At 41.8% G+C, this 24,574-nt stretch overlaps 2 protein-coding genes and 1 long non-coding RNA gene across 7 annotated transcripts in view; 2 read left to right on the forward strand and 1 right to left on the reverse strand.

Moving 5' to 3' along the window:
- Positions 1-11,713, forward strand: part of nav1b (neuron navigator 1b) — a 66,174-nt gene extending 54,461 nt beyond the window's left edge. For 4 of the 5 annotated variants that reach the window (XM_069148551.1, XM_069148558.1, XM_069148565.1 and 1 more), the window contains 15 exons: positions 377-488; positions 584-705; positions 1,894-2,072; positions 2,392-2,548; positions 2,741-2,939; positions 3,404-3,504; positions 3,613-3,708; positions 4,175-4,343; positions 5,907-6,142; positions 6,257-6,411; positions 6,506-6,577; positions 6,968-7,164; positions 7,267-7,385; positions 8,043-8,240; positions 8,341-11,713. In XM_069148551.1, the coding sequence (XP_069004652.1) occupies positions 377-488; positions 584-705; positions 1,894-2,072; positions 2,392-2,548; positions 2,741-2,939; positions 3,404-3,504; positions 3,613-3,708; positions 4,175-4,343; positions 5,907-6,142; positions 6,257-6,411; positions 6,506-6,577; positions 6,968-7,164; positions 7,267-7,385; positions 8,043-8,240; positions 8,341-8,424 (2,196 nt within the window). In that variant the 3' untranslated portion in view covers positions 8,425-11,713. The remainder of the gene's footprint in view (positions 1-376; positions 489-583; positions 706-1,893; positions 2,073-2,391; positions 2,549-2,740; positions 2,940-3,403; positions 3,505-3,612; positions 3,709-4,174; positions 4,344-5,906; positions 6,143-6,256; positions 6,412-6,505; positions 6,578-6,967; positions 7,165-7,266; positions 7,386-8,042; positions 8,241-8,340) is intronic. The other variant, XM_069148574.1, reaches the window with a different exon arrangement.
- A 430-nt stretch (positions 11,714-12,143) lies between these two features.
- mybphb (myosin binding protein Hb) lies at positions 12,144-22,223 on the forward strand. Its single transcript, XM_069148620.1, has 12 exons — positions 12,144-12,429; positions 14,294-14,428; positions 15,065-15,232; positions 17,777-17,865; positions 17,951-18,146; positions 18,227-18,366; positions 18,543-18,702; positions 18,997-19,133; positions 20,677-20,863; positions 21,005-21,058; positions 21,790-21,821; positions 21,906-22,223. Exons 1-10 carry the CDS (start codon positions 12,213-12,215, stop codon positions 21,034-21,036), a joined length of 1,461 nt encoding a protein of 486 aa, XP_069004721.1. The 5' UTR covers positions 12,144-12,212; the 3' UTR covers positions 21,037-21,058; positions 21,790-21,821; positions 21,906-22,223.
- On the reverse strand, positions 14,968-24,318 carry LOC138197781 (uncharacterized). Its single transcript, XR_011178233.1, has 2 exons — positions 24,176-24,318; positions 14,968-15,258 (listed from the first exon to the last, which is right to left on the reverse strand). It is a non-coding gene; the product is annotated as an uncharacterized lncRNA (long non-coding RNA).
- Positions 24,319-24,574: the final 256 nt, after the last annotated feature.

The following is a 24,574-nucleotide window of genomic DNA, read 5'->3' on the forward strand; positions in this document are numbered from 1 at the left end:
GAGGAAATGTGAAGGTAAGTGGCTAAAGCCTTAAAAAAACAACTGCAAAGCAAAGTTGAACATCACTGTAAATAAATGGTTGTTACCACATACTCAACAGATACATGACAGTGACAATAAACTATTAATTCAGCAGCTTTACATTTGTTTTTATCAGTGAAAGAGAGCTTACCATCTGAAATAGTTGTCCTGGAAATAAGATGTGGGTCAAAGGTTTGCATGGCGGGATTTACATGTTGTCATCAGCTACTCGGCACAAGCTGACATCCTCAGTGAAAGCTAATAGACATTCCACAATCCTTGGTACAGAAGAGTCTTGGTTCAGTTACAAGCCTTTCAGCTAACATAAACACGAGCTGGTGTTCCCCTTATTCAGGACACTGAACTCACTGATCTGAAGGACACAATTGAAGTCCTGAAGACCAAAAATACGGAAGCCCAGGATATCATCCACGGAGCTCTCAGTGATCCAGACATCACGCCTAAAGGTACAGAATGTGCCGTGGATGTACAGTGTGATTAGGACTCCTAAATAGACTTCCTTCTCAATAGACAGCGTGTCCTGTTTCCTTCTAATTTTCAGAGCTGCTGATCAATCGCCAAAACTCCTCAGAAAGCATCTCCAGCCTCACCAGCACCACGAGTCTCTCGAGTATGGGCAGTCTGAAGGAACAGGAGGCCAAGAAGAAGAAAAAGAAAAGCTGGGTGAGGGAATACATGCAGACGCCAGTGATCACACTGATTAAAAATACTCAGCTTTGTCAGCCACTGACTGAGTTAACTCGTACATATGGAGGCTTACAACATCAGGAGTCCTAATATACTATCCTGTCAGGACAGAGGAATGACAAATAAATTCAAAACTTCAGAAAATTATGTTGTAGTGGTTTATGAGTAAAATGATCTGATCTCTTTCTTCAGATCATCAGAGAAATGGAAGTAAGCGTCAATATCGAAGTACCAAGTTTAGTATTGATGATTATAATTGATTGGGAATCTCATACTCAGCAAAGTCAAATTCATCAAACTATGTACAACGTTAGTGGTTGTCTTCATCAGCATTCAGAATTTTCTGTATTTGTCACCTGCTCCTACAGCCTGGCAGCAGACTCCTGAGTCTGTTCTAATGACTCGTGAACAATGAAGATAAAGAGGAACAATTATAAAATGATTATAAAACATTCATATTAGCCTGGAGCAGATTTTTGGCTGTTATTAGTTTTTGTTGTGTTGTGTTAAGTCTGAAAATAAATCAGTCAACCGTTGTCCTGCTTTATGCCCCTGCATGTGTGTGATTCTCCTCCCATCTTATTCCAAATCTGTTATTAAGTATGACTCTGGTCTCTCCCTCATGCTGCCCTGCTTTTTATTTTAGGTCTTTGAGGTGAGTGATGTTGCTACAGTAAATAAAACCTAAACCCCTGCCACACTCTGCCGCCCCGAGTCATGAGTCATACTTGTGAAACATTTGGAAGCTTTCTGTCATCCATGTTTGTTTAAACCCACCAAATCAATGTATACCATGTTTTAATCCTATTGAATCGGGTCTTTTGTACTGATATAGCAGTGTAATCTGCATGTATTTAAACAGTTCTGTGGTACAGTACAAACTGTTTAACTAAGGGTGTTATAAGTTATAAAGAAACTTAGTGGAGATGGTTTTCCGAAAATGGTGTTTTTTTTATTTTTTATTTTTTTTATTGATTAAACATTACATGAAGTTTGTTTTGTACATTTACATTCGTTCACTGTTTCCTCAGAAATGCCTGAGCACTGCATCTTAAGAAGGAAGCTACATAACATGGCTTATCTAATACAAGCAACTCACTTTTAAGGATGTCTTTTTAATTCTGTAACTGTGTGCTTAGTGTATCATGTTGCTTCTCTAAACAGTTACGCAGCTCCTTCAACAAGGCTTTCAGCAAGAAGGGCTCCAAGCCGTGTGGGCCGTATGCTGACATTGAAGAAATTGCCACCCCAGAATCCTCGGCGCCTTCCTCCCCAAAGGTCCACCATGATGGAGATAACCCTCAGTCGTCCATGAAATCCTCCACCTCTGCATCATCCTCGGGGTAAACCTCTCCATACAGGGATCTATTAGACAGTACTGTTAATTACCACATTGCATATTTCATCACATTATAACTTGAATTAATCAGATATCATTGTCAAAAATAGAAAGGAAAGCTATCACAAAACTCTATGGTGTCTCTAAACACGTTATTTTACGTTTTCCTTTTTATATGATCAAGAACAATAAGATCGTAGCTCCGACACATCTCTGACTGCAGTGGTCCAGAATTTAGAATTTAGATATTGTGTCTTGGTATCTGTCAGCTGATCCTTGCAACACTTCCCTAATGTTGTGTTATATGAACTGAATGTCTCCAGACTGTGTGAAGGAGAAGAGGTGGAGGATGATAAGGTTGTGACAACACTGCGTACAGAGCTGTGGGAGAAGGAGCGTAAACTGACAGACATCCGCCTGGAAGCTTTAAGCTCCGCCCATCAGCTGGAGCAGCTGCAGGAGGCTATGACCAGCATGCAGGCATGTGTGATACTTTCTATTTATGAAAAAGAGCAGGTTTTAATAATCGGTGCTTGTATTGGTTAACCTTTTGATATAATTTAATCTGTAGTTTTATGTTTTATATAAATTGTTGAAATTTGATATGATAGAGTTTATCTATTCCAGTTGGTCTCTTGGACAGTGCAGTGACATTTGTGATCTGGTTTATAGAGGACAGTGGAGAACCTGAAGGCTGAGAACGACCACCTGAAGATAGGCACTCCGTCCCCCTGTCCGTCTCCCGGACCGTCCAGCTCTGCCTCCCAGTCCTCGGGTCTCACCGCTCTTGGAAGCTCATCGCCCCGACAGTCGGTAGCCATGCAAATGCCCAAAAGCTACAGCAGAGGGCTGAGTGAGGGAGGCGGCTCAGGTACCGTTCAAACCTCTGCCATGTTTAAAAGAGTCAGGATGGAACAGTGTGGTAGACAAGGAGGCATATAGCACTTATAAAATGGTATTTACAAACAGGACGATACAATTAATAAATTGTAAATACCATCTCGTTTGTTCTTGAAATTCTGAATGGAAAATTAGTTTCTGAAATCTGAAACCTTTGGAGTACCTTAACTGAAACACATTTATTATTAGTAGTATTTTATGTACAATGCACAGGGTACTAAATTCAATGCAAATGTAAAGAAGGCCAGATGCCCGTTTAACATCTGCTCATGAATTTTCCACTACAACCCTCTAAACAGTGACCTTTGCTCAATCTGTTCAACATTTAATATTACTAATTAATTCCAAAGCAAAATACCACTGCTTGTATCACAGATGCTACATGAGCTTTCTTCTCTTTCTCTGTTTCCATCCTCTCTTTTATTTACTCCCCAGCAGACGTGCACTCTACAGATTCTCTCAGCCTTTCCTCACAGAGAGATGACCATCGTGTCAGAGTGGTGGTTTGCGTTGCAGATTTGCACGTCTTTAAAGATGTAAGTAGTTTTTTTGTTTTTTTTTTGGTCGTTTACTTTTTCTAAACCCTCCTCCTCTTCTTAAATTGTCTGTAATAATCACTTATTAACTTCTCTTTGTGTCAACAGGAGGTGAAACAGCAGGACTTCTTTGTCGGCACGGTCAGGGTGAACGGCAGGATGGACTGGGTCATGCTGGATTCAGCTGTCAGCCAAGCTTTCAAGGTGAGACGCCTTCATCTGATGACTTGTTCCAACGTCACCTGTCCAAGAACTGAATGTACGGTGTGCGCGTTTGTGATTCAGCTGTCACATTAAATTTAGCATGTTGCTCCTTTTAAAGAGTTGATCTACTGCTCAGTGGTGACAACTAAGTCGGAGAAATCATAAATTACATTCACAATAAATGTCAGGTTTTATTGTAACACACGTTACAGGTTTGGGAGGTCAATAAGAAGGCTGTCCAGGTATTGTGTCAATTTGTAGTATGTATGGTGCCTAATAAAACCAAGTGTGTCCTCAGTTGGACGCATACTAGACGAAGCTGGCTCTAAGGGGATCTGCAAGGGGCAGTGGTTATGATGTGTCATATATTTATATGTATACTTTCCTTTGTCCCTGTAAAATGTTTTCTTTCTGCAAACAGTAAACCCTCTGGAGTCATTTTGCTCTGTTCGGCTTTTCATTCCAGGTGTACATCGCCAAGATGGATCCCACCTCCAGTCTGGGCCTGTCCACAGACTCTATCTACAGTTACAGTATGGGTCACATTAGGAGAGTGCTGGGAGGAGAAGCTCCTGAGACACAGCCCTCTCGCTGCATGTCTCGAAGTCCCACCAGCATCACAGTGGCTCTAAAAGGTCTGCAGAGAAATTCTAACTTATAAGTTCCATATTTAAAATGTATCCTGTGTTTAATTTGCTGTCTAGATTATCCATCGGAAGATATTTTTGTGGTTTTAAGTACCAAAAACCATCTCAATGTAGTTTTACATCCCCTCCTCTATCAACATGCTGTCTTGTGTCTATGTCTCTCAGAAGGGAAAGTCATTGATATCAATGCATCTGATTGGCTGACTCTTTTGTTAGTGACACACGCCCAAGACCAACTCAGCTTCTCTTCATGCTTGTAGCACGCTTGCTCCGTGACGGAGTGTCCGCTCAGTGTTTTCTTCCATACAGAAGATTGGACAGTGGGCCATGCCGAGGGCGGACATATGACATGAGCATGTGTTAAATTTAACGGCTCGATAGTTGTAGTCAAATTGTAGTCGATTGGAATTTCGGGTAATGAAACGTCCTAATGCAAGAGAGTGTGTTAGGAATGTAAGCACTTAGATATGGTATAACATTTTCAATGCAATCTTTTCAATTCTGAAGCCACAAAAAATATGATTGAAAGCTCTGTCCACAAACATAAATACTGCTGGTTACATATTCAAGTTTTGTTGTTCGTCAATATTAGCTTTGCTGTGCAGTGCTTATTTGAAGTGCAAATCCTCATGCGCGTCTGCTTATCAGAGCGGCAGCCACATTTGGGGCCCGCCTGTCCTTATTGCTGTTTGGTTCAGTGTTGGTTTTTCTCCTTCTTTATGTCCACATACAGTCAGTGAGAATGAACTCAGAGCTGTCCTTAAATGACCCCGGCAGCCAATGAACTCAGTTTATCAACAGTAAATGTTTGTTTTTTTCTGGAAATATCTCCTGTTTTATGTTTATTTGGTTATATTATGCATACAATCTCAGAATTAACACTAAGAATGCAGTTGTAAGTGAGTTCCACGCTCTATATTTCCTAACAACAGTGTTTTGGTTTGTGAGTGGCACGTCTGAGGAGTCCATCAGTGATTCTAAACCAGAGCTGTGATCGGGGTGGAGAGTCGTGGTTCTGGTGTGCCAGTCGACCCCCTTTCCGCCTTTGCATGCAGGAATGCATGGAGCGAAGTGCGAGGAGAGCTGGGAAGGCAGCGGCAGCCCAGACAGGGTTCTGGGTAACATGATCGCAGAGCAGTCAGGCCCAGCTGGTCGACCAGCCTCAGACACATGGGCCCCATAGATGTGAAGGCAGATTACACTTTTGCAGGCCAGGGGGTTGGGCGGGTGAAAAGACTTCTTTCACTTGATGCAAAGCTATTTTCAGAGCGAAATGCTTGAGCTCAATTTGCTTATGAAGGACGTGCGAGGTGATACAAGTGTGTTCTCACAACATCTTCTTACCCACACCCCTCCTGTCTGGAATCTGTATTTCTTCCAGGTATAAATATTAACAGAATTCCTCTTAAGCGCTTGAATATCAAATATCAAACTGCACTTTAACACCAATTCTAATATGCGCCAGGGAATTAGCAGATAGTCATCAACTTCATTGTCTATGACAGCACTTCACAATACAAGTCATTCTCTGTTTCCCGTCACAATGCTCAGGTTTGAAGGAGAAGTGTGTGGACAGCCTAGTATTCGAGACGCTCATTCCCAAACCCATGATGCAGCACTACATCAGTCTTCTACTCAAACACCGCCGGCTCATCCTGTCTGGGCCGAGCGGGACGGGGAAGAGCTACCTGGCTTCCCGGCTGGCTGAGTACCTGGTGGATCGCAGCGCCCGCGAAGTCACCGACGGCATCGTGGTCACGTTTAACATGCACCGCCAGTCATGCAAGGTAGCGGAGACGGATGTGCCGGAAATCTATACAAAACTTGAGTTTGTCAGGTCTGCCGCGACGTCAGCATTCTGTCATCATCTCGTGTCTCTGCTTCTCTATCTTTATCTTCAGGATCTGCAGCTTTATCTTTCAAACCAGGCCAATCAAATAGATCGAGAAACCAGCTCACCAGAAGTACCGCTGGTAGTTATTCTGGATGATATTCACGGTCCTGCTTCCCTCAGTGAACTCGTCAACGGTGCTCTAACCTGCAAATATCACAAATGGTAAACTCCCCATACACAAACTGAAACAAGCCACCACATTATCTCTGTAGGTGAATGTAATCGTAACCGTTTAATGTGTTGTTTCTGCATTTAGTCCTTACATTATTGGAACAAGCAATCAGCCAGTGAAGATGACGGCAAACCACGGCCTGCATCTCAGCTTCAGGTTGGTTTTAGATAAAGGATTTGAATTTGAAATGCCACAGTTATTATACGTAACAATAATGTCACAATATTTTGTCACACCAATTACGACAAGATTCTTCAAGAGCAGAATGTTTATATTTGGTTATATAATACTCTCACATTAATGGAGGAAGAGGATAATGACAAAAAAAAAAAAAAAAAAAAGAATTTCTTTGTTTATTAATGTTTCTGATTCTGGTTTTATTGTAATTCCACAGTCAAGATATTGCAGTAGTAGTTTTTAACAAGTCCAGTCCTATCATTCTTACATGAACTATGATCTGAAGTTTCTATAGATAAGATGGATAATGGCATACATTACGTTGCTAACAGACTCTCATTGATGTGCGTACCTATTTGTCCATCTCAGGATGGTGACCTTCTCCAACAACGTGGAGCCAGCCAATGGCTTCCTCGTGCGATATTTGCACAGGAAAATGATGGAGTCCGAAGACGAGAAGAACCTGACCAATGAGGACCTCATCAGGGTGTTAGACTGGGTTCCCAAACTGTGGTATCATTTGCACACCTTCCTGGAGAAGCACAGCACATCAGACTTCCTCATTGGTATGAAACAGTCAGGGCAGAGAATAACTTTAAAGATAAAGAAAGAACGTCATTTTTGTGAAGTTTTTCTCACTGTTCTTCCTCCTCGTGTTTTCTCCTCAGGCCCCTGCTTTTTCCTGTCCTGTCCAGTCACAGTGAATGAGTTTCGATCATGGTTCATTGACCTGTGGAACCACTCTATTATTCCATACCTGCAGGAGGGTGCCAAGGATGGAATCAAGGTGAGATAATCCCACAGCCGACTGGTGCTTTAACCGAGTCAGGCTAATCAGATATTCAGCCTCCTCGCTGTTACACAGCGGGCCAGTGCACCTGCACATCAGCATGACTCACGTGTTCATGTTTGTCATCCACCAACGTTATTGTCATAAATTCTTATTAGTCCAAGGAGCATCTGTCCTGCCGCTGACAGTAATGTCACATGTCACACAGGACAGCAATAAAGGAAGTTGTAGAAGCGTCTGGTTAAAACATATTTGAGTCTGAGCGCAGAGCTTCAGAGAAGCAAACAAAGACCAGTTGCTCTGCCATCCATTTCTACCGGTTTTTTTTTTTTTTTTTTTTTTTTTCTGTTTTCATCACAGTTCTATGTTTTTGTCTGGTGTTGCTTTATCTGTCATTAAGCAACTTAAAAAAGGGCAACAACAATAGGGCGAGTCAACTTTTCATTTTATAATTTGAATCAATGTTTTTATTGGCAGCCCTAAAGAGATCAAATCCAAGAAATGCCTCCGTGGTGGATTTAAAAAAAATAATGAATAAAAAGACCTCTGAAGCTTACTTATCAGATCAACTTATCTCCGGAATCGTGTTGGCTTTCCTTTCAGAGGAAATGTTTTTCTCAGAATTTACTTCTCTGGTATGCTGCGACTCCTCAGGTCCACGGCCAGAAGGCAGTATGGGAGGACCCAGTGGAGTGGGTGAGGGGCACTCTGCCTTGGCCGTCCGCCCAGCAGGACCAGGCGAAGCTGTTCCACCTGCCTCCTCCCAGCATCGGCTCCGGCAGCCCCTGTCAGCCCAGCGAGGAGAGGCCTCACAAGGAGACGCCACCCAGCTCCCTGGAATCTGATCCACTGGTAAGGGAGACGGTATCACGATATCTTCCTCTCTGAAATGGATCTTTAATCGTCTTTAAAAGTTCTGATTTGTCCACTCTTTTTTTGTTCTTTGTTGTAGATGGCAATGCTTCTGAAACTTCAAGAGGCTGCCAATTACATTGAGTCCCCTGACAAAGAAGACCCTAGCCTGCCTAAACTTTGAATACAAAGCTCACACGTAACACTTAGCACTTACTTCATTTGTTTTTCACTGCACTTATGCAGTGCACGTTCAGGAACAAATGGACATTAGACTGTCATTCCTGCAGCATGACCTGCAAATTCCAAATCTTTTCAACACGCACAGTATTTTTTGAAAACTGGTCACAAGTATTGAATGAAAAGCTATAGACTTAACCATATATTGAATATTCACTTCACACAGTTCAGCTCCCTTTACCACCACGTTAGCCCTCAGTACTGTCAGACCGGTGCTAACTATAAAATTCGTCGTCTCAGCACTTCAACTTCAGGGGATTTCAACTACAACACTCCCAGCCCATTAAGTTTTGTGTTCAACTGCATCGTGGGATATGAAGCTCTTGTCAGACAAAGCTTTTCTCAATTAACGGTGTCTCATTTTGGAAAAGAGTATGACAGCATGACAGATGTTACTGTTTCTTGCGAAGTTCTTTGGTACATATCTACTGTATAAGTCTTTTAAAGTCCAAATCTTATACATATGCAATCCTGAACTTTACAACCCCAGCAGGTCAAAACAAATAATATGCCTTAAGAACAGAGACGTCAATGTCACCTCATCTTAAGGAGATTATACTGGTGCTTCTATCAATACCCTTACCAAGACGGTCAGAAATCAGTTACTTCTTCAGCTCTCTCTATTATTTATTTAAATTCATCATGGTAATATTTCAGAGACAAATCCCTCAATACCGTAAAACTCAATTTTCAAAATATATATTTTCATATTTTTTCATCTTCTGTGTTATTTTCATGGTGTATAAGTTGACAAATTTAACTTGCTGTCATATTCTTTTGCATAAAACAAAAACGTATTCATCAGTGACGTGAATTCATCACTTGGTCGCTGCACACACCACTTTTGAAAAGCACTTAATTTAGTTTTATTCACTACTTCATGTCAAACGAGCAGTGTCACCGATGTTGCCATATATATCAGGTATTAGATACGTACTACACAGGGATGATTATAACATGACAAACACCCTCTGATGAAAACATAGTTTATCTGGATAGATTTTATCTTGGAAAGAGTACATTTGTTTCTAATCTTTCCCCCCCAAACATTCAGATCTTTCCATTAATATTCAGAGTAGTTACTGTATATATATTGTACATACAATCAGGCTACATTACACATATTTTAGTTGGTACAAATATCTTAATATACTGAACCAAATACTGTACTTTAATCATGCATATTGACTGTCAAGATAGGATTTAAATTCAACTACGAATGTATAGAAACACTTCAACAGTATCCGTCATCCAGTAGGTGCTTTTAAAAGAAGCCTTATCAAAGTTCCACTGAAAAACACGTTTAATTACAGCTGAGCCGAGTGACTTTAAAGCTACTTATCTCCATTTCGTCTGCGGCAGTTCACGCGCTTCACAGAGAAAAGTAAAAATGCTTATTATCATCATTTAAGTACACATGGTGCTCTTTAAAAGTGACACAAACTGTTTTAGTATTGACTTCAAATCACGTAGACGTTCAGGGTAGGTTAGCAAAGAGTTATATGTCATTTCTGTGAAACACTAAAGAAATATGAGCTAGATCTGGGAGATCATTTCTGATATTTTGTAGGAGGTGTTAGTGATGAAGTGTTGCAGACATTCTGTTGAGACCGTGAAGTCATGTGAGACGTTGTATGATGTATACCCATGTTGATGTCGTACAGTATTCATATTTGAGAACATTTTGGGTACGCGACGCAGAAACTGTGGAGAGTACGCATTCGAAGGACAGAAAAGGCAAAAAGATTTAAAAGGTTTATAGGGTACTTAGTGTAGATTTTTTTTGTAAAGGATCCCTCATGTAGTAAATGACAGATAAAATATATAATTGTGTAAGTGGTGTTGAAATGATTCATCATCCTACACTGTGTTAATGTTTCAGTGCTCAGACTAAACTTCACACGAAGTAAATCCTGTAAATGAATGTCGGACCACTTTAACGACAGCTTGATCGGAAAGTTTCAACATTTAAAATAGTGTCTGAGCCGCTTATCGCTTTGTTATTGCACCGTTGGCATAAGGCCGATAACAAACTGTCAAGCGACGCGGCAGCTCGGACTGCAAACTAAAAGACGAATGAATTAAAGACGTCAACGTGCAAAAAGGATGCCAAAAGGCTAGTGACTCTCACTGTGGCGTCATGCCGAGAATAACATCCATCGCTGTAAATATTTCCGGTATTAGAAAGCACTAGCAGCCCCGCTCTGATCTGTTTCTACGGGTTAACTAAAGCCATCAGCTCCAGCTTCTCATCTCATTCACTGGTTGTTGTGCCTGTTGCTCTGTAGTAGCTGTGATTTGTGTTCGCTTACTAGTGTATCAGGACTATGCAGCAACTTCTACTGGTGTTGGCGATCAGTACATGTCTGAAACTTCGTGAGCAAACGCAGTGTGTGTTCATCTGGTCTGTCTTCGAGTTCTTAGTTTGGACCAAACTGCGCCACCAGGTAAAAAGTGGAGGCTTGTTTCAGCAGGTGAGACTGAGCCTTAGAGAGAGGAGGACTTGTTTTGCGTGGCACTGAGGACATACATGTGGTTCAACAAGTTGTTTGATGATGTGTTTTGTCCTTTATGAATGGAAACAGAAGTAATGTAACTGGACTTTGCGATAAACAAAAACAGATGATTAAAAATCAAATCATGAGCATGATATTTGACAACTTGATTCTAAATACAATTGAACCAGATAAAGAGATAAATTCGATATCTTAGGCCAATACAGGTTGCTGAATAGTCATATTTTTGCAAAGCTTGTTGTGGACTAAACTAAGATTTAAAAAAAAAAAAAAGAAAGATGTTATGCCGTATCTCATGTCACTGATGTGCAAATGTTAAGGGTTTCTTAAGTGTTGTAAATGCATGTAAACTTGCTGTGTGACGAGAAAAAAAAAAAAGTGCAACATGAACGTATTGTTTAGGAAAATCACTCTCGATAATGTTTTTTTTTTCCTTTTTAATACGCAGATATTTGATATTTCTTTTTTTTCTAAGGAATCCTTTGTAAAACTTCATTTCTCTATTTTGTACAGAACATCATTGTAAAGACTGTAAATAAGGCAGCATTCTGGATGCGGCAACAATCATTGAGGAGGGGGAAAAAAAAGACACACATCTTTGAGAGGAAAGGTATATTTCTTAAGAGTTGGGTCCAATACATGGATAAGGCATGCTTCTGAAGGCTTTCATCCACTTATCACTGTTTGTTGGAATTAATAAAATACATGTTATATTTATTCTTTCGATTCTTGTGTGCCAGCTTGACAATGTTGACCTGCTGATTCAGCAATAATCCTGTCCTAGTTCACATGGTTTGAATAAGTAAGCACCTGAAGGAATGTTGCAAATGTCATGGAGCCTAATTCGTATACAATTGATCAACTTTTTTTTTACTATCGAGTAGGTGAAACGACTAAGTATTTACCACATGGGATCAAAAGTCCTATTTGGTATAACAACTAATAACGACTCGAGAAATCCTTTCGTTTTATCATCGTGCGTTACTATTTTAACTGGATCACGTCTGTAAAAGTTAACGATGAGTACGAATGAGCCAGACAAACGGACATGGAGGTCTGAGTCATACGTGGGGCTCCGTATCTGTTACATGTAATGTATTAGGAGGCGGCGTCTGAACCCGCTGCGCCTTATATAAGCCTGCCACCCCCGCGGGAATGATGGCATTGGACAGTTTGGAGGACTTAACCGAGTTGGGAATTAGCTGCAGCCGCCAACATGCCGTCCAAGCCTGCCCCAATCAAGAAGGCGGCTGGTAAAGAACCAGCCAAGAAGAAGGAGGAGAAGGCTCCTGAAGCCGCCCCGGAGCCCGCTCCTGCTGAGGCTGCTCCCGTCGAGGAAGTCCCCGCCGAAGCCGCCCCGGCCCCCGCCGAGGGCGAAGCGGCCCCCGCCGCGGTTGAGGAGCCTAAACCCCCCACCCCGCCACCCGCAGATGGTAAAGCCCCCGTGCGCAGCGGCGCTTGAACCACGAGTTCCCGTTGAGTGTGCGACGTGCGGTCCACCTTTCAGTTTATCTCTCGGTGGGTGAGCCCCGGAGAAGTTGTTTAACCTTTCAATTAAAGCCCAAATTGGCGGTCCAGCTCACGGTAAGCACGCGGTACAGCCTTTACGCACGCGCGCGCGCGCTCGGTGCGAAGGTGTCGCCATGGGAATCACTCGGAAACTGCACGCGCTGAGCTTCCCACCGCCTCGTGTCCAAAAGTTACCGAAGGTCGCGCGCCGTGATGTTCAAAGGCGCTTTCGTTCGTCCGTGAAGCCCCCCCCCCCCCCCCACATGAGTCTCTTTCACGCGAACATTAACGGACCTAAATATGTGGAAAACGATGAGGGAAACCTTCACCGGTGTAAACCCGATATAAAACGCACAGTAACGCCTGTTTCATTCATAACTTCATATGCAATTGCTAATATTTAACGTCTCCTTCAGTGAGCATGAATTCAGCCATCTAACATCTCCAACTGCTGCTCCTGTTGTTGCAGATCTGTCAGATACTCGGAGAGGAGTTATCCCAGTTGCCACCTAACTCGCCCTTCCCCGCCCATTTCAACCTTTACTTTTAACTGTAATAGATTTAACCTCTTTTGAAGCGTTTTGAAAATGTTCTGCCATATTTTCTAAGTGTTGTATACCTACTGATATCTTCTAACCTATAATATCAGCTGCTGCACCTGCTTACAGAAGAATCCCCAGCTGCTGAGGCTCCTAGTAAAAAAAAAAAAAAATGCCTACGATCTTGCATAAGTATTACTAAAACTGGAATCTGCTACTGTAAAGCGAACTGCAATAATATCTAATATCTTCTAACATTTAATATCAGCTGTTGCACCTGCGGCTGAGGAATCCCCCGCTGCTGCCGCCGCCGCGGTAAAACGAGTAAATTAACCAACATTTTTTTTTTGATAAAACTTGAACTGTTCACCTCCTACAGTAAAGCTAACTACAGTAATATCTAATATCTTCTAACTTCTAATATCAACTACCGCTGAGGAAACGCCAGCTGCTGCTGCTGAGGCCCCCCGCTGATGGTAAAAAAAGACCTGAGCCGCAACACTTGTTCTGTTATTCAAATTTGACACCTATGCATTAATTGTTTTGGTAAAGTTAACAGCACTAACTCACTTCTTTATTACAACTTTCTGTACAATCTGTAGTCTCAACGCATGCTTTATCATCTCTAAGAACATGTCCCATCTGCTTCATGCACTAATTATTTATATCTAACATTTGATAATAGCTGCCGCTGCTCCAGCCACAGACGAAGCTGCAGACTAAGCTGATGGTAAACCAACCTGTAAACATGTTCCTGTTCTCACTCTCTTCAATAACCGAGATGATTTTTGTAGTCATTTGTGACTAATTGGATAAAAAAAAAAATGCCTAATTGTAATTGGATTGTAAATCCTTTTTTACCTCCCAGTAATGGAGACAAGAGATCTGTGAGGTACAGAGCTGGATTATATTTCATGCTGTCGCTCTGCTCATTATATGCTGCCGACAATAATGCAAATGCTTATTTAACATCAGCTGAAGCTGCTGAGGCGCCTGCACCAGAAGAGCCTAAACCACCCACTCCTCCACCACCTCCACCCAAAGGTAACCCTTTGTTTAAAACGGAAACCGAAACTTCAACTCAACAACGATGAATCTTTTTTTTATTACTTGCTTCCTTTTCTTTTTTATTACAGTGTCAGAATAAGGAACTGCACCTTCACCTCCAATGAACTCTTTTTGATTTTTGTGTATTTATGCAACATGCAAATCCCCATTGAATAATTGTATGTTTTTACGGTATCCTCAGAGCCCACAAGCGTTCCTCTGGATATGTTTATTGAGGACAAGAATGACACCTCCGTTACGATCATTTGGAGCCAGCCGGAGGTCATCGGGCCATCCGGTCTGGACGGATACACCATTGAAATCTGCAAGGATGGAAGTAAGTCCTGCTGTGCCCTGAACCAGGTGCACGGTGCATTGGCCTGTGCACGAAAGGGGTCAGATAGAGGTATTAATACGCCGTGACAAAAAATGCCAGATGACCTTTTGCATTATTTTTGACAGCTTTCCCTTCAACAGCTGATTTTAGGCCTTTACATGAGCACCTAGCGTTTAAACTGTGGTCGCAGAGCAGCGTTTAATTTTTTTTTAATTTTTTTTTAATTTTTTAATGTTCTCAGGAAAATGTGAAATTGCCGTTTTAATGTGGGTCAGCCGTATCGGTTGCAGCTGTCCCTGAAGTGTCAATTATATCATGAGCTACCTAACTTCTCCCTACAAGGAAAGAGGCATTTCAGGAGCTGCCGTGGTCTTGCTGCAGCTCCTGCTTTTAGACTTACAGCGCTAAGCTAATATCAGCAGCAGTTCTGTGCTGTCTGGATTTAGCAGACCGGCGCAAGGCAATTTTTTATGTCTAATAGGAAAAATGTATGTTAAATATAAAACTGTTGCATCATAAAAATCCAAAACGAGCAGTGCTTAGTTGCACAAGTGAGATTTGCGGTTTGCAAAGTCTGCACCGTTTAATCACAAACAACAGCTTTGTAAAGTCTTACTTCATCCCCCCCCCATCCAGCTGAGGACTGGAAGGCAGTCAACGAGGAACTGCAGAAGTCCTGCCGCTACGCCATCAAGAACCAGACCACGGGTGATCGTCTGAAGATCCGTGTGGTGGCCGTGAACGCCGGCGGCCGCAGCCCCCCCGTCACCCTCCCCGAGGCCGTCCTGGTGAAGGAGGTTGCTGGTGAGAAGTGTTTCCAAAAAGAGCCACTGAAGCACAAAACATTACATTGCATAACGACAAAATGTACATTGTTCCACACAAGATTTCCCTCAAAAAAATACCTCCAACTCTCAAATAAGATCAACTTCACTGACCCTGCGCAGGGAAACGGTCACGAGCAACGTCGGATAGGTATGTGACACTAGAATGCTTCGTGAGCAATTACCACATACTTGTCTTCACAGGAAACGATCACAGAAAAAAAGAAAAGCGTGCAGAACATTGACAACAAAACACAGGTTACAAAGTGACATCAGTGGGTATCATTGTACTGTTATTTACAAAATGAAGCCAAATAAGACGTATTATATAAATATATATGAACAAAGCATATTGAGACACAAACAGTTAATGAATAAGCCTTGAAAAGTCATCTTAAGGCAGTTTTCTCTCTTCTCTTTCATTGATTTGATGAGTTTAGTACATTAGTTCAGAAAGCTAGTTCAGAAAACACAATATTTTTTACTTTTCACCAGAACATTATGTATTAAGACTTTCTCTCAGGTGCTACATGATTAGCTTAACCCATTTGCAAAGTGTTCCAACACAAATATGGGACATATCATATGACCATGGGTCGAGCTGAAACTTTGTAGATCCATTTATCATGAGGCAGGGGAGTTGTAAAGAGCAGGAGTCAAACAGGAACAGCTCAGCAATGTTACCCTCTCAGCTGTCCGTGTCCTGTTAGCACATACCTGCAGTGTTAACGGTGTAAAACCGCGCTCTTCTCACTCGTTTCCACTTTGAGTCGAAGCACTGGTCCACTCGACCTCAGTGCGATAATTATACACTTGTTAAGTAGGCGGGTTTCACTGATGCTGTAGAGCTTACGGTGTTAATCATAGACAGTATATCTAAAGTGATTTGTGGTAAAATGATGATTGGACCCCAAGGGCTTTAAAAAGACAAGCTGCGTTACTTTGGCTCGCGCGCAGATCACCGTTATGCGTAATGGAGAGTCGGCAACTCGATCCCAGCAGGCCCGGCAATATTTCAACAGTCGCTTCCACCGTCCGCGTCACGTTCACCGTACCAGGTGGTCCGCATGTAGGAGCCGCTTTATGAATGCTTTCCGAACAAAAAGACCACAAAGATGTGGAAAATAGCCGACATGTCCGACGCCGTTATCACAGATTTTTCCGCGGAGGGTTTGGCTTGGCATCGTGATCCCTGCCGGGACTCACGCCGAGGGGGGAGTGTCAGGCTTCTCTCGCCGGGATCGATGGTGTCAAGTCAACTGACTGTGAGCAGGTGGGGGGGGAGGCTCTCAGGGGTGGATGCTAAATTCCTGTGTGTGTGTGTGTCGACTGTGTCTGTGGGGAGGGGAGGGAGGGGCAGGTGGGGGGTGGTGGAGGATCTTACTTCTCAGATGACACCTAAATCTCATGACACGTCCAGAGATTCTCTGTTTATTTTGAAACATGCCACAGACTTTACAGGGAGAATGTTCATCAAGCCTGATCCTCTCTGCAACAAGTGATAAGACACTTAACAAGCTCTAATATGCAGATTAACTTCACCTCGTCTCACTTTCTTTTCCTCCTTCACACCAACTATTTCACATTTCACGTTTATGAATTAGTTGCTTTTAGGAGCCGCGTCATAATTTCTGTCCTAATTCATCTATGACTTTAATATATTCTGATGTGGGCGAGTAACTGAATCTTCCAATCGTGCGTCATGAGGAGAGGTGATATACTTCGGTGCGCCTGCTTTATTTAGAGTCCTGACAAATGTTGCTGCGCTGCATTCAGCAGGTGGTGCCTCTCATCAAATCAGTTGTACAAACGAGCCTCAGCGAGAAGTGTCTAACTGAGGCTTAAGTATCATTTCAAAACTCCCAGTAGCTAACTATGCAAATTATTTTTTTAATATGATGATATATGGACTATTTTTTGGCTTCTTATGAGACAACACGGAGTGGAGAGAGTTCGAGACACTGGAAGGGAAAAGTTTTGGAGGTAGACCTGTCACTTTACTTTCTGAGCCAGGATCTCACTCAACGCTACAACACTGTAAAATTTGAATGCTGGATTCCCTATTTATAGACTTTAACTTCTTAATTTTACAATGTCATGTTTTTTTGTTCCCTATAAGTGAGATTTAGTTTTTATGCCTTTTAAAAAAAACATAATGTACCACAAAGCAGAGGGAGTAAAGCACTCAGACAAACACACTGCTACGAGCAGTTAAAGTACAGAAACACCCTAATAATTCTCTCCTTTAAGACCGGCTTGGATCGACTCGGCTTGCTCATCAATTTCAAGATTTGATGGTCATAAAAGGAGCTTAAATCTCATTTGTTTCACCCCAGAGATCTTTGAACAGATCCCCCAAATCTCTTCGGGTTGTTTCTGTCCTTCACTGATGAGCTTTAAAACCAGCTGATAAAAGAACCATAAAAAAAAAAAAAAAAAAAAAAAAAACTTTTAATAATTGCTGTTTACATGTTGGCTGGCGTCAATAATCAATGATTATTTTGTTTATTGTTTTTCTCTCTAGATCGTCCCAAGGTCCGCTTGCCTCGTTTCCTCAGGCAGAGATACGTCGCTCAAGTTGGTGAAAAGATCAACCTGACAATCCCCTTCACAGTAAGCTGAAGATTTCTGCGTGTCACTTGATTTGGATAAAAAAAAAAAAACACGTAATGAACCGTCTGATTTCTTTTCTTCTAAGGGCAAACCCAAACCTGTGGTCAGCTGGACAAAGGCCGGGGCGCCCCTGGACACCAAGAGGGTGAACATCCGCAGCTCCGATAAAGACAGCATCTTGTTCATCCGTGCAGCCGAGAGAAACGACTCCGGCGTGTACGAGATGTGCGTGAAGGTGGACGACTTCGACGACAAGGCTACCGTCACCCTTCAAATTGTCGGTGAGCAAAATGTCAACACCGCGAGACGACATTTTAAAACGTGAATAATTGATACTCAGTCCGAGCTGGTTCGTTCACAGAGCTGCCAGGGCCTCCTGCCAGTATAAAGATTGTGGACACCTGGGGCTTCAACGCTGCTCTGGAGTGGACTGCACCCAAGGACAAGGGAAACACAGAAATCACAGGTTACACAATCCAGAAGGCCGACAAAAAGACCGGAGTAAGTTCTCAGTGTCGTAGCACAGCTGGTTGACAAGTTGTCATGAATAATGTACGGTGAATATTGATAGAACGATCCCGCTGATAAACTACACGCTGTAAATCAGGACTAATACCTGCGCAGCTAATCCATCATGTCCTCGCTGTGCGTGTGTGTGTCTGTCTGTGTGTTTGCAGGACTGGTTCACTGTGTTGGAGCATTACCATAGACTGAATGCCACCATCTCTGACCTCATCATGGGCAACACCTACAAGTTCAGAGTGTATTCTGAGAACAAGTGTGGAATGAGCGACAACTGCGCTATTTCAAAGGAGGAGGCCAAGATCCTGAAGACAGGTAAGGTTCCGCCGAATGAAATTAATACGCGTTGAGAAAAACAGCTGGATTGTGTTCATTTTGTGTTCAAATTTGATATTTTTATTTCATGTTTTGGACTCCCTCCATCTACCAAATAGATTTCAATTCAAGCATTGACATTAAAAAAAAGTTTTATGGAACAGTTGATAAAAGAATAAATAAACTACAATCACAAGTCCACGTTGGAAACCACCTTGAAACAAGCTTGTTAAACACTTTATAAAAGGTGAGTTGATCGACTACAGGTCTGTCTGTTTCTCCTCCATTCTCCAGGTATCGACTACAAGCCTCCTGAATACCAGCATCACGACTTCACCGAGGCGCCCAAGTTCACCACAAACATGACCGACAGAGCCACCACCGTCGGCTACAGCACCAAGCTGCTCTGCGCCGTCAGGGGATTCCCAAAAGTACAGTAACGTCTCTTTACGCTCAAACAGTATCATGCTGCACCATATTTGAATTACACTACCATATTCAGCAAAACGCTAGCACCACAACAGCACAGCAGGAGCTGGCCGTCGCTGGTCTCAGGACAATAACATTCTCTGAATGAACCAGAGTTTGTACAAAAGGGTAATTTCCACCGGATTAGTAGCGCAATACATATACCGAGGCATTTTCCATTTTCCATTTTCCATTTTTGGAGCAATGTTCCTCCAGGACCACAATGCTACACAGACATGCACAGAACTACATAAAATGCACGTGTGCAAAAGCACGTGTAAAGAAACAGAAAAACGGGTAAATATGCAATTTAAATGAATGACTAAACAGGACAGTGCCGCGCCGGCCAGTTCGCAGTTCCATATATAACACGTTGAGCATACGTGTTACGTTGAGCATGTTATATGTTTCTGCGCTGATTTTCATGTGCCGTCAAAATGACAGAAAGCCGGTCCAACAAACAAAAACAGCCCCACTCTGGATCCTAAGTAGCTGCTGCGTGTTATTGACCCGCCACCTTCTTTTTTTCCAAAAATGTTAACGCTCCCCTCAATTTATCAACCTTATTAACATGTTCACTTAGCGTTTTCTCATACGCTACAAGACACATGATGAGTGAAATAAGCAGTGAACCACTAACACAGATTCAGACAGCCAGGGTTTCATATGTGACACACCGAAGGAACCAATCCCATCAACTAGTGAGGAGGGGCTTTATATATCATTGAGCTGCATGCAAGCAGTGGATGGGTGGGTGGAGATAGAGGTGTTTTTTGTGGGTTTTTTTTCATATTCATTGTTCTGTGTACAAATATTTACTAAGTCACTTTGAGGGATTTTATTTCTTGTTAAAAACTTCTTAATATGTAATTCTGACGAACACAGATATGTTTTTAGGTGTATAATCGATGCCAGGAGACTTGAGTGTCACTGAGTTGAGTACATCCCCTTCTACAGTCCTTGTCTTTAAAACCATTTTAATGAGTCACAGCAGCGGAGCCAACCGGATAAACTTTGCTTAGACTACTTGTCAGCAACAACAGCTTCCCTCCATCGCTCATACATTGCTGTCAGTGTGTTGGCTTTGAGCTGGCGATGTGGAAGATTTTCACCTGCCCCTGTTAGCCTGCTTGTCTCAGCCTCTCATTTTATCTTTGGGCTCATAATCCACCGGGTCACCGACCGGTTCGGTAAATGGTCTCGATGCGAAGGCTCGTAATAGTGTTATTGTTTTTTGAAGCAGCGAAGCAGGAGAAGACGCCACGAGGGTGACAGTTCATCAGCGAAGCGTGGGGTCACATGTGTAACATTCCCCGTCCTCAACATGTCAGTGCCATTAAGACTAAGCAGGAGTGTGCCGTGTCCCCTTCAATCCAAAAACTTTTTTTTTTTGTCTTCCCAAGTGGCACAAACATAAAAACAAACAACACTGCTGCTTGTTTATTTCTGAGGTGTTTTGATGTAATGCACCATGCTTCTTTACATTACACATCTCTTTTTCTACAGCCCAAGATTGTATGGATGAAGAACCAGATGATTATCGGAGACGACCCCAAGTACAGGCAGATCTGCGTCCAGGGTATCTGCTCTCTGGAGATCCGAAAGCCCGGTAACTTTGACGGTGGTGTGTACTCCTGCAAAGCCAAGAACGATCTCGGAGAGGCGGTGGTCACCTGCAAGCTGGAGGTCAAACGTAAGTCACGACCTTAAAGCTCTATAAAAAAAAAATGTGCGCTGTTTATGGATGTCAAAACTTGCATTGGGTTGTAGCATTTGCAGCATTTCCGAGTAGTAAAGCGTCTGAAAATGAATAACTTTTCTTTCTGTTGAACAGAACCAGTGGTTGCTGATGCAGACAAGAAATAGGTCAACATTCTCACTCTCGCAGGTCAGACACGAGCGGGATCGTATTTAATTGCTTGAACACTCCGTTTGATTTTTGTACTTCAGCTACGTAGTCAGAACACTTTTAACCTGAAACAACCTTATAAAACATACTTAAGTCGTACTCCAGTTGTATTATTTTTTGTCGTAAACTTTTACTTTGCTGTTAACGTTGGATATTTGTGAAATTAATGTCATTAAAGATTAACCATTAGCCTGGTTGTACTGTACACGTTGATCTACACGAGTCCTGAGGTGACACCGACCTCCTCCATGACTTCCTTTCCATACATGGAGGGCACTAAACTTGGAAAAGGAGGCCTCCGCCACTGAAAGGGTGCAAGCGGTAGCACCCATAAATTCAATCTGTGATGGCTCCTCGTGCACTCAGTTCGGAGACTTAATCACATTTCCTCGACTCAGCAGCAGCAGCTTCCTTTAAGACGCAGCATTTTATTTGTAGGCTACTCTCTTAACACTATTTTGGTGCTTCAATTGCTTTAAAATGTGTAAAAAGATGGTTTCCTGGAGGATTGAAGTGTTTTTTAAAGTTCAAAGGTAAGGTTTATTTTGAGCAAATATATGTCCAAAACATAGAACATGTTTCATGTCTGTTTAGTTTTCATTTTTTCTAGATAGCTGTTGTTTCTGTATTTGAAGTTTCTCTCTCCTTCTTAACACCTGTTGTTGTTGTTGTTGTTGTGTGTTCGTTCATCTGTTGCGATCCCAAAACAGGAGCAGAAGGAATGAGGCCTTTGCAGCTTTAGGTACGTGACACTTTTAGTGTTTCTAAAACAGTCTTCCACTGTGAAAAAGCAAGATTTTAAAGTTTAAATTATTTCTTTGTACAGGAAGGTGCTGGATTCCTGGAAGAACATGTATATATGGCTGGTGAACCACACTACCAGTGACTTGTAGCCTGTGACCTCTTGCCAAGTGTTAACATATATTTATGATGAACAATTGTTGTCATCGCTTCATGCCTACAACCACATTATTTAAGTCCATATCCTTGTCCACAATCAGCTTTTTCCCAGCAACACTGTCGATGGAAACTAAATTATCACACGTTCAAATATTGTACCTCCCTAATTGTCGGTCGAAGTAGGTATAACATCTATGTGTTTATATCAATAAACAATCTCATTTCTGGTTTTGTTTTTAATCAATACAGTGTCTTCTGTACATTTAATTCACTGTGGAGGTAATTTAATACTCTGTCTGTGCACAGTTATACCAAGGAATTAATACAAAAGAAGTAAAGCGGGAAGTCATGCATGTGGTACATTTAGGTTTACATATACACTGCATTTCATAGCTTTGGTTAATATGAAGTAGATTTGACAAATTTCAACAAACTATGGACTAGCTAAAGGTTTCAGAATTTGGTTACACTTTATTTTGTAGATCTGTAGTTCTCCATTTTATTCCATTTAATTGCGTCTTCAGTCAGTTCATGTAAAACATTTTGGGTTTAGATTGAGCCTTTCCTTTTAAGGAAATTCCTATTTCCCTCATAATTCAAACCTAATTACAAAGATCGTTTCCAAATAAAAGGTTACCAAGGACATTTAAAAATCATAATGCATAAAACACTGTTTAAGAAGCTCAGTTTTTGTACAGGCCTGACAAGCAGAGTTACTCTCTCTGCAGTTTGATTTAATTACTTTTCACTACAGTTTCAATCAGCTGCTGAATGTATGAAGCTTTTTGGCAGAAGACCAGTGAGAATCTGGAGACAGCAGCACTATTCATTTGGCTCACGAAGGCCCAAGAGTGCATCGCAGTATGCCAAGACTTCCATAATAGTAATACCAGTCTATAATACTGATCTTGTAACTATTTGGTCTTGGAGTTACTGGCATAGTGATATGGGGCCAAATGCCAGAGATATCCAGGTTACAGAGACACATGGGTTCACACAGAGGCTGACAAAATTAGCCTCGGTGCTCCATCTTGCTCAGGTTATTTTAGGGCCAGGTGGCTCAGCTGGCAAAATGTGCTTTTATCAGACCTTGAATTCTGTAGGAGTAAAACTGAAATTAAATATGAAAGTGTAAGAACAGAAACAAAACAATAAACAAATCACTATCTAACTTTAATAGAACTAAAAACAACAGTGTTTTGCTCTTCCCATGATCATTCTCAGACTGCGTAATCCAGATTTTAGTGGCAGAGTAACATTTTCCAGTAGTGAACGTCCCTAATATTACTGTGTAGAAAGGAGTAGCGTTAAAAGCCTAATGCAGAATGAGTGACCCAGCTCTGCAGTTTGAGCTAAAAAAAACCAAACCAAACACATAATTACAACCAGAATCAGACTCTTGAGTATGGCGTCCTCTGGTGTTTCAGTTAAGGAATGACATCTGCAGACACTAAACATGGGACGGAACCACGTCTAACGTGAACTCCATTCTTAACATTCATATACAAAAACATACACTCTGTAAGTCAAGACAAATCAACACATCTAAGCGTCCATGTGATTTTTTTTTATATATTCCTCTGAATAATATACACCCCTGCTCACTGCCATTTTAGTGTACTTTGCATAGTGCAGCTTTAACCTGTGGGCTACGAGCCATAATGGGTCTCGGGCCTACTTCTGGTTGGTCCCTGGATGCTGACATGCCGCAATAGGGTCACGGAGCAAGAGACTTCCTGTCTAATTTAGATTCTGCACTGAAAAGGACTCAAACCTCCATTGGAAGGCGTTAACAAATCACAATGCATAATTAGAAGTGCAACCATGAAAGTAGTATGCAGCCGCCAAGCATATATTAATAGCAGAGATGAAAGGGATGTTTTTGCTGGAGACTGGATTTAGTATGTCACACACTTATAATTTATAGATCACCACAAGTACGTTAACTGTACAGTGAAATTTATATCAAATAGTAACATACTTTATTTACCTATTTATAAAGTACGCAATACACTAAGTTAGCAGATGTTAACATGCGAAACTAAGATGGTGAAATACAACGCCGTCAACATTACCTGCCAGCTCCAATTAGCACGTGTTAGCGTGCTGCCACGCTACAGTAGGATGGTGAAAGAGAAAACATTCCCTGTAAATATAAAGAGGGTATGTTATCGAGCAGTCTTTATGTTTACGTACGTTTAGCTTCATTCAGCTGCTGACCTGGCTTCAGTCTGTGGATTTTTCTGCTTCACTATCACGTCTTCATTTTGTGAGGCTCATTAGACTCCAATCTTCACCTTTATGAAACCAGACCTACAAGGCTGCTTGAGGCACATTTCCCTCCTCTAATCTTCCTGCTGAATTACCTCTGTGCCGCCCTTCCATCTATTACAATTTATTGCGATAAAGTTCAGCAGAGGCAATCACAAAATATCCTCTAGCTGAATAATTCTATCAAAAACTTTCTCTCTATCACTCTCCTCTCGAGCAGGAAAAGAAGCAAGTCAGCCCGACAGGATGTAAAGTTTATAAAAAAAAATTAAAAAAAAGGCTCGATGCTGTTTGATGCAGCATCTGTGACTCATCCGGTGGTGT

Source organism: Embiotoca jacksoni, unplaced genomic scaffold (assembly GCF_022577435.1).
Source record: "Embiotoca jacksoni isolate LCO1_2020_lvr unplaced genomic scaffold, fEmbJac1.0.p SCAF_1, whole genome shotgun sequence".
NCBI classification, from domain to species: Eukaryota; Metazoa; Chordata; class Actinopteri; family Embiotocidae; genus Embiotoca; species Embiotoca jacksoni.

What these genes read in the sequence shown, in the direction of transcription:
- mybphb (XM_069148620.1), top strand. Translation starts at nt 12,213, where the DNA reads ATGCCGTCCAAGCCTGCCCCAATCAAGAAGGCGGCTGGTAAAGAACCA. An exon ending in CACCCCGCCACCCGCAGATG is followed by an intron (nt 12,430 to 14,293) that starts GTAAAGCCCCCG and finishes CGGTATCCTCAG; the next exon opens with AGCCCACAAGCGTTCCTCTG. An exon ending in CTGCAAGCTGGAGGTCAAAC is followed by an intron (nt 20,864 to 21,004) that starts GTAAGTCACGAC and finishes TCTGTTGAACAG; the next exon opens with AACCAGTGGTTGCTGATGCA.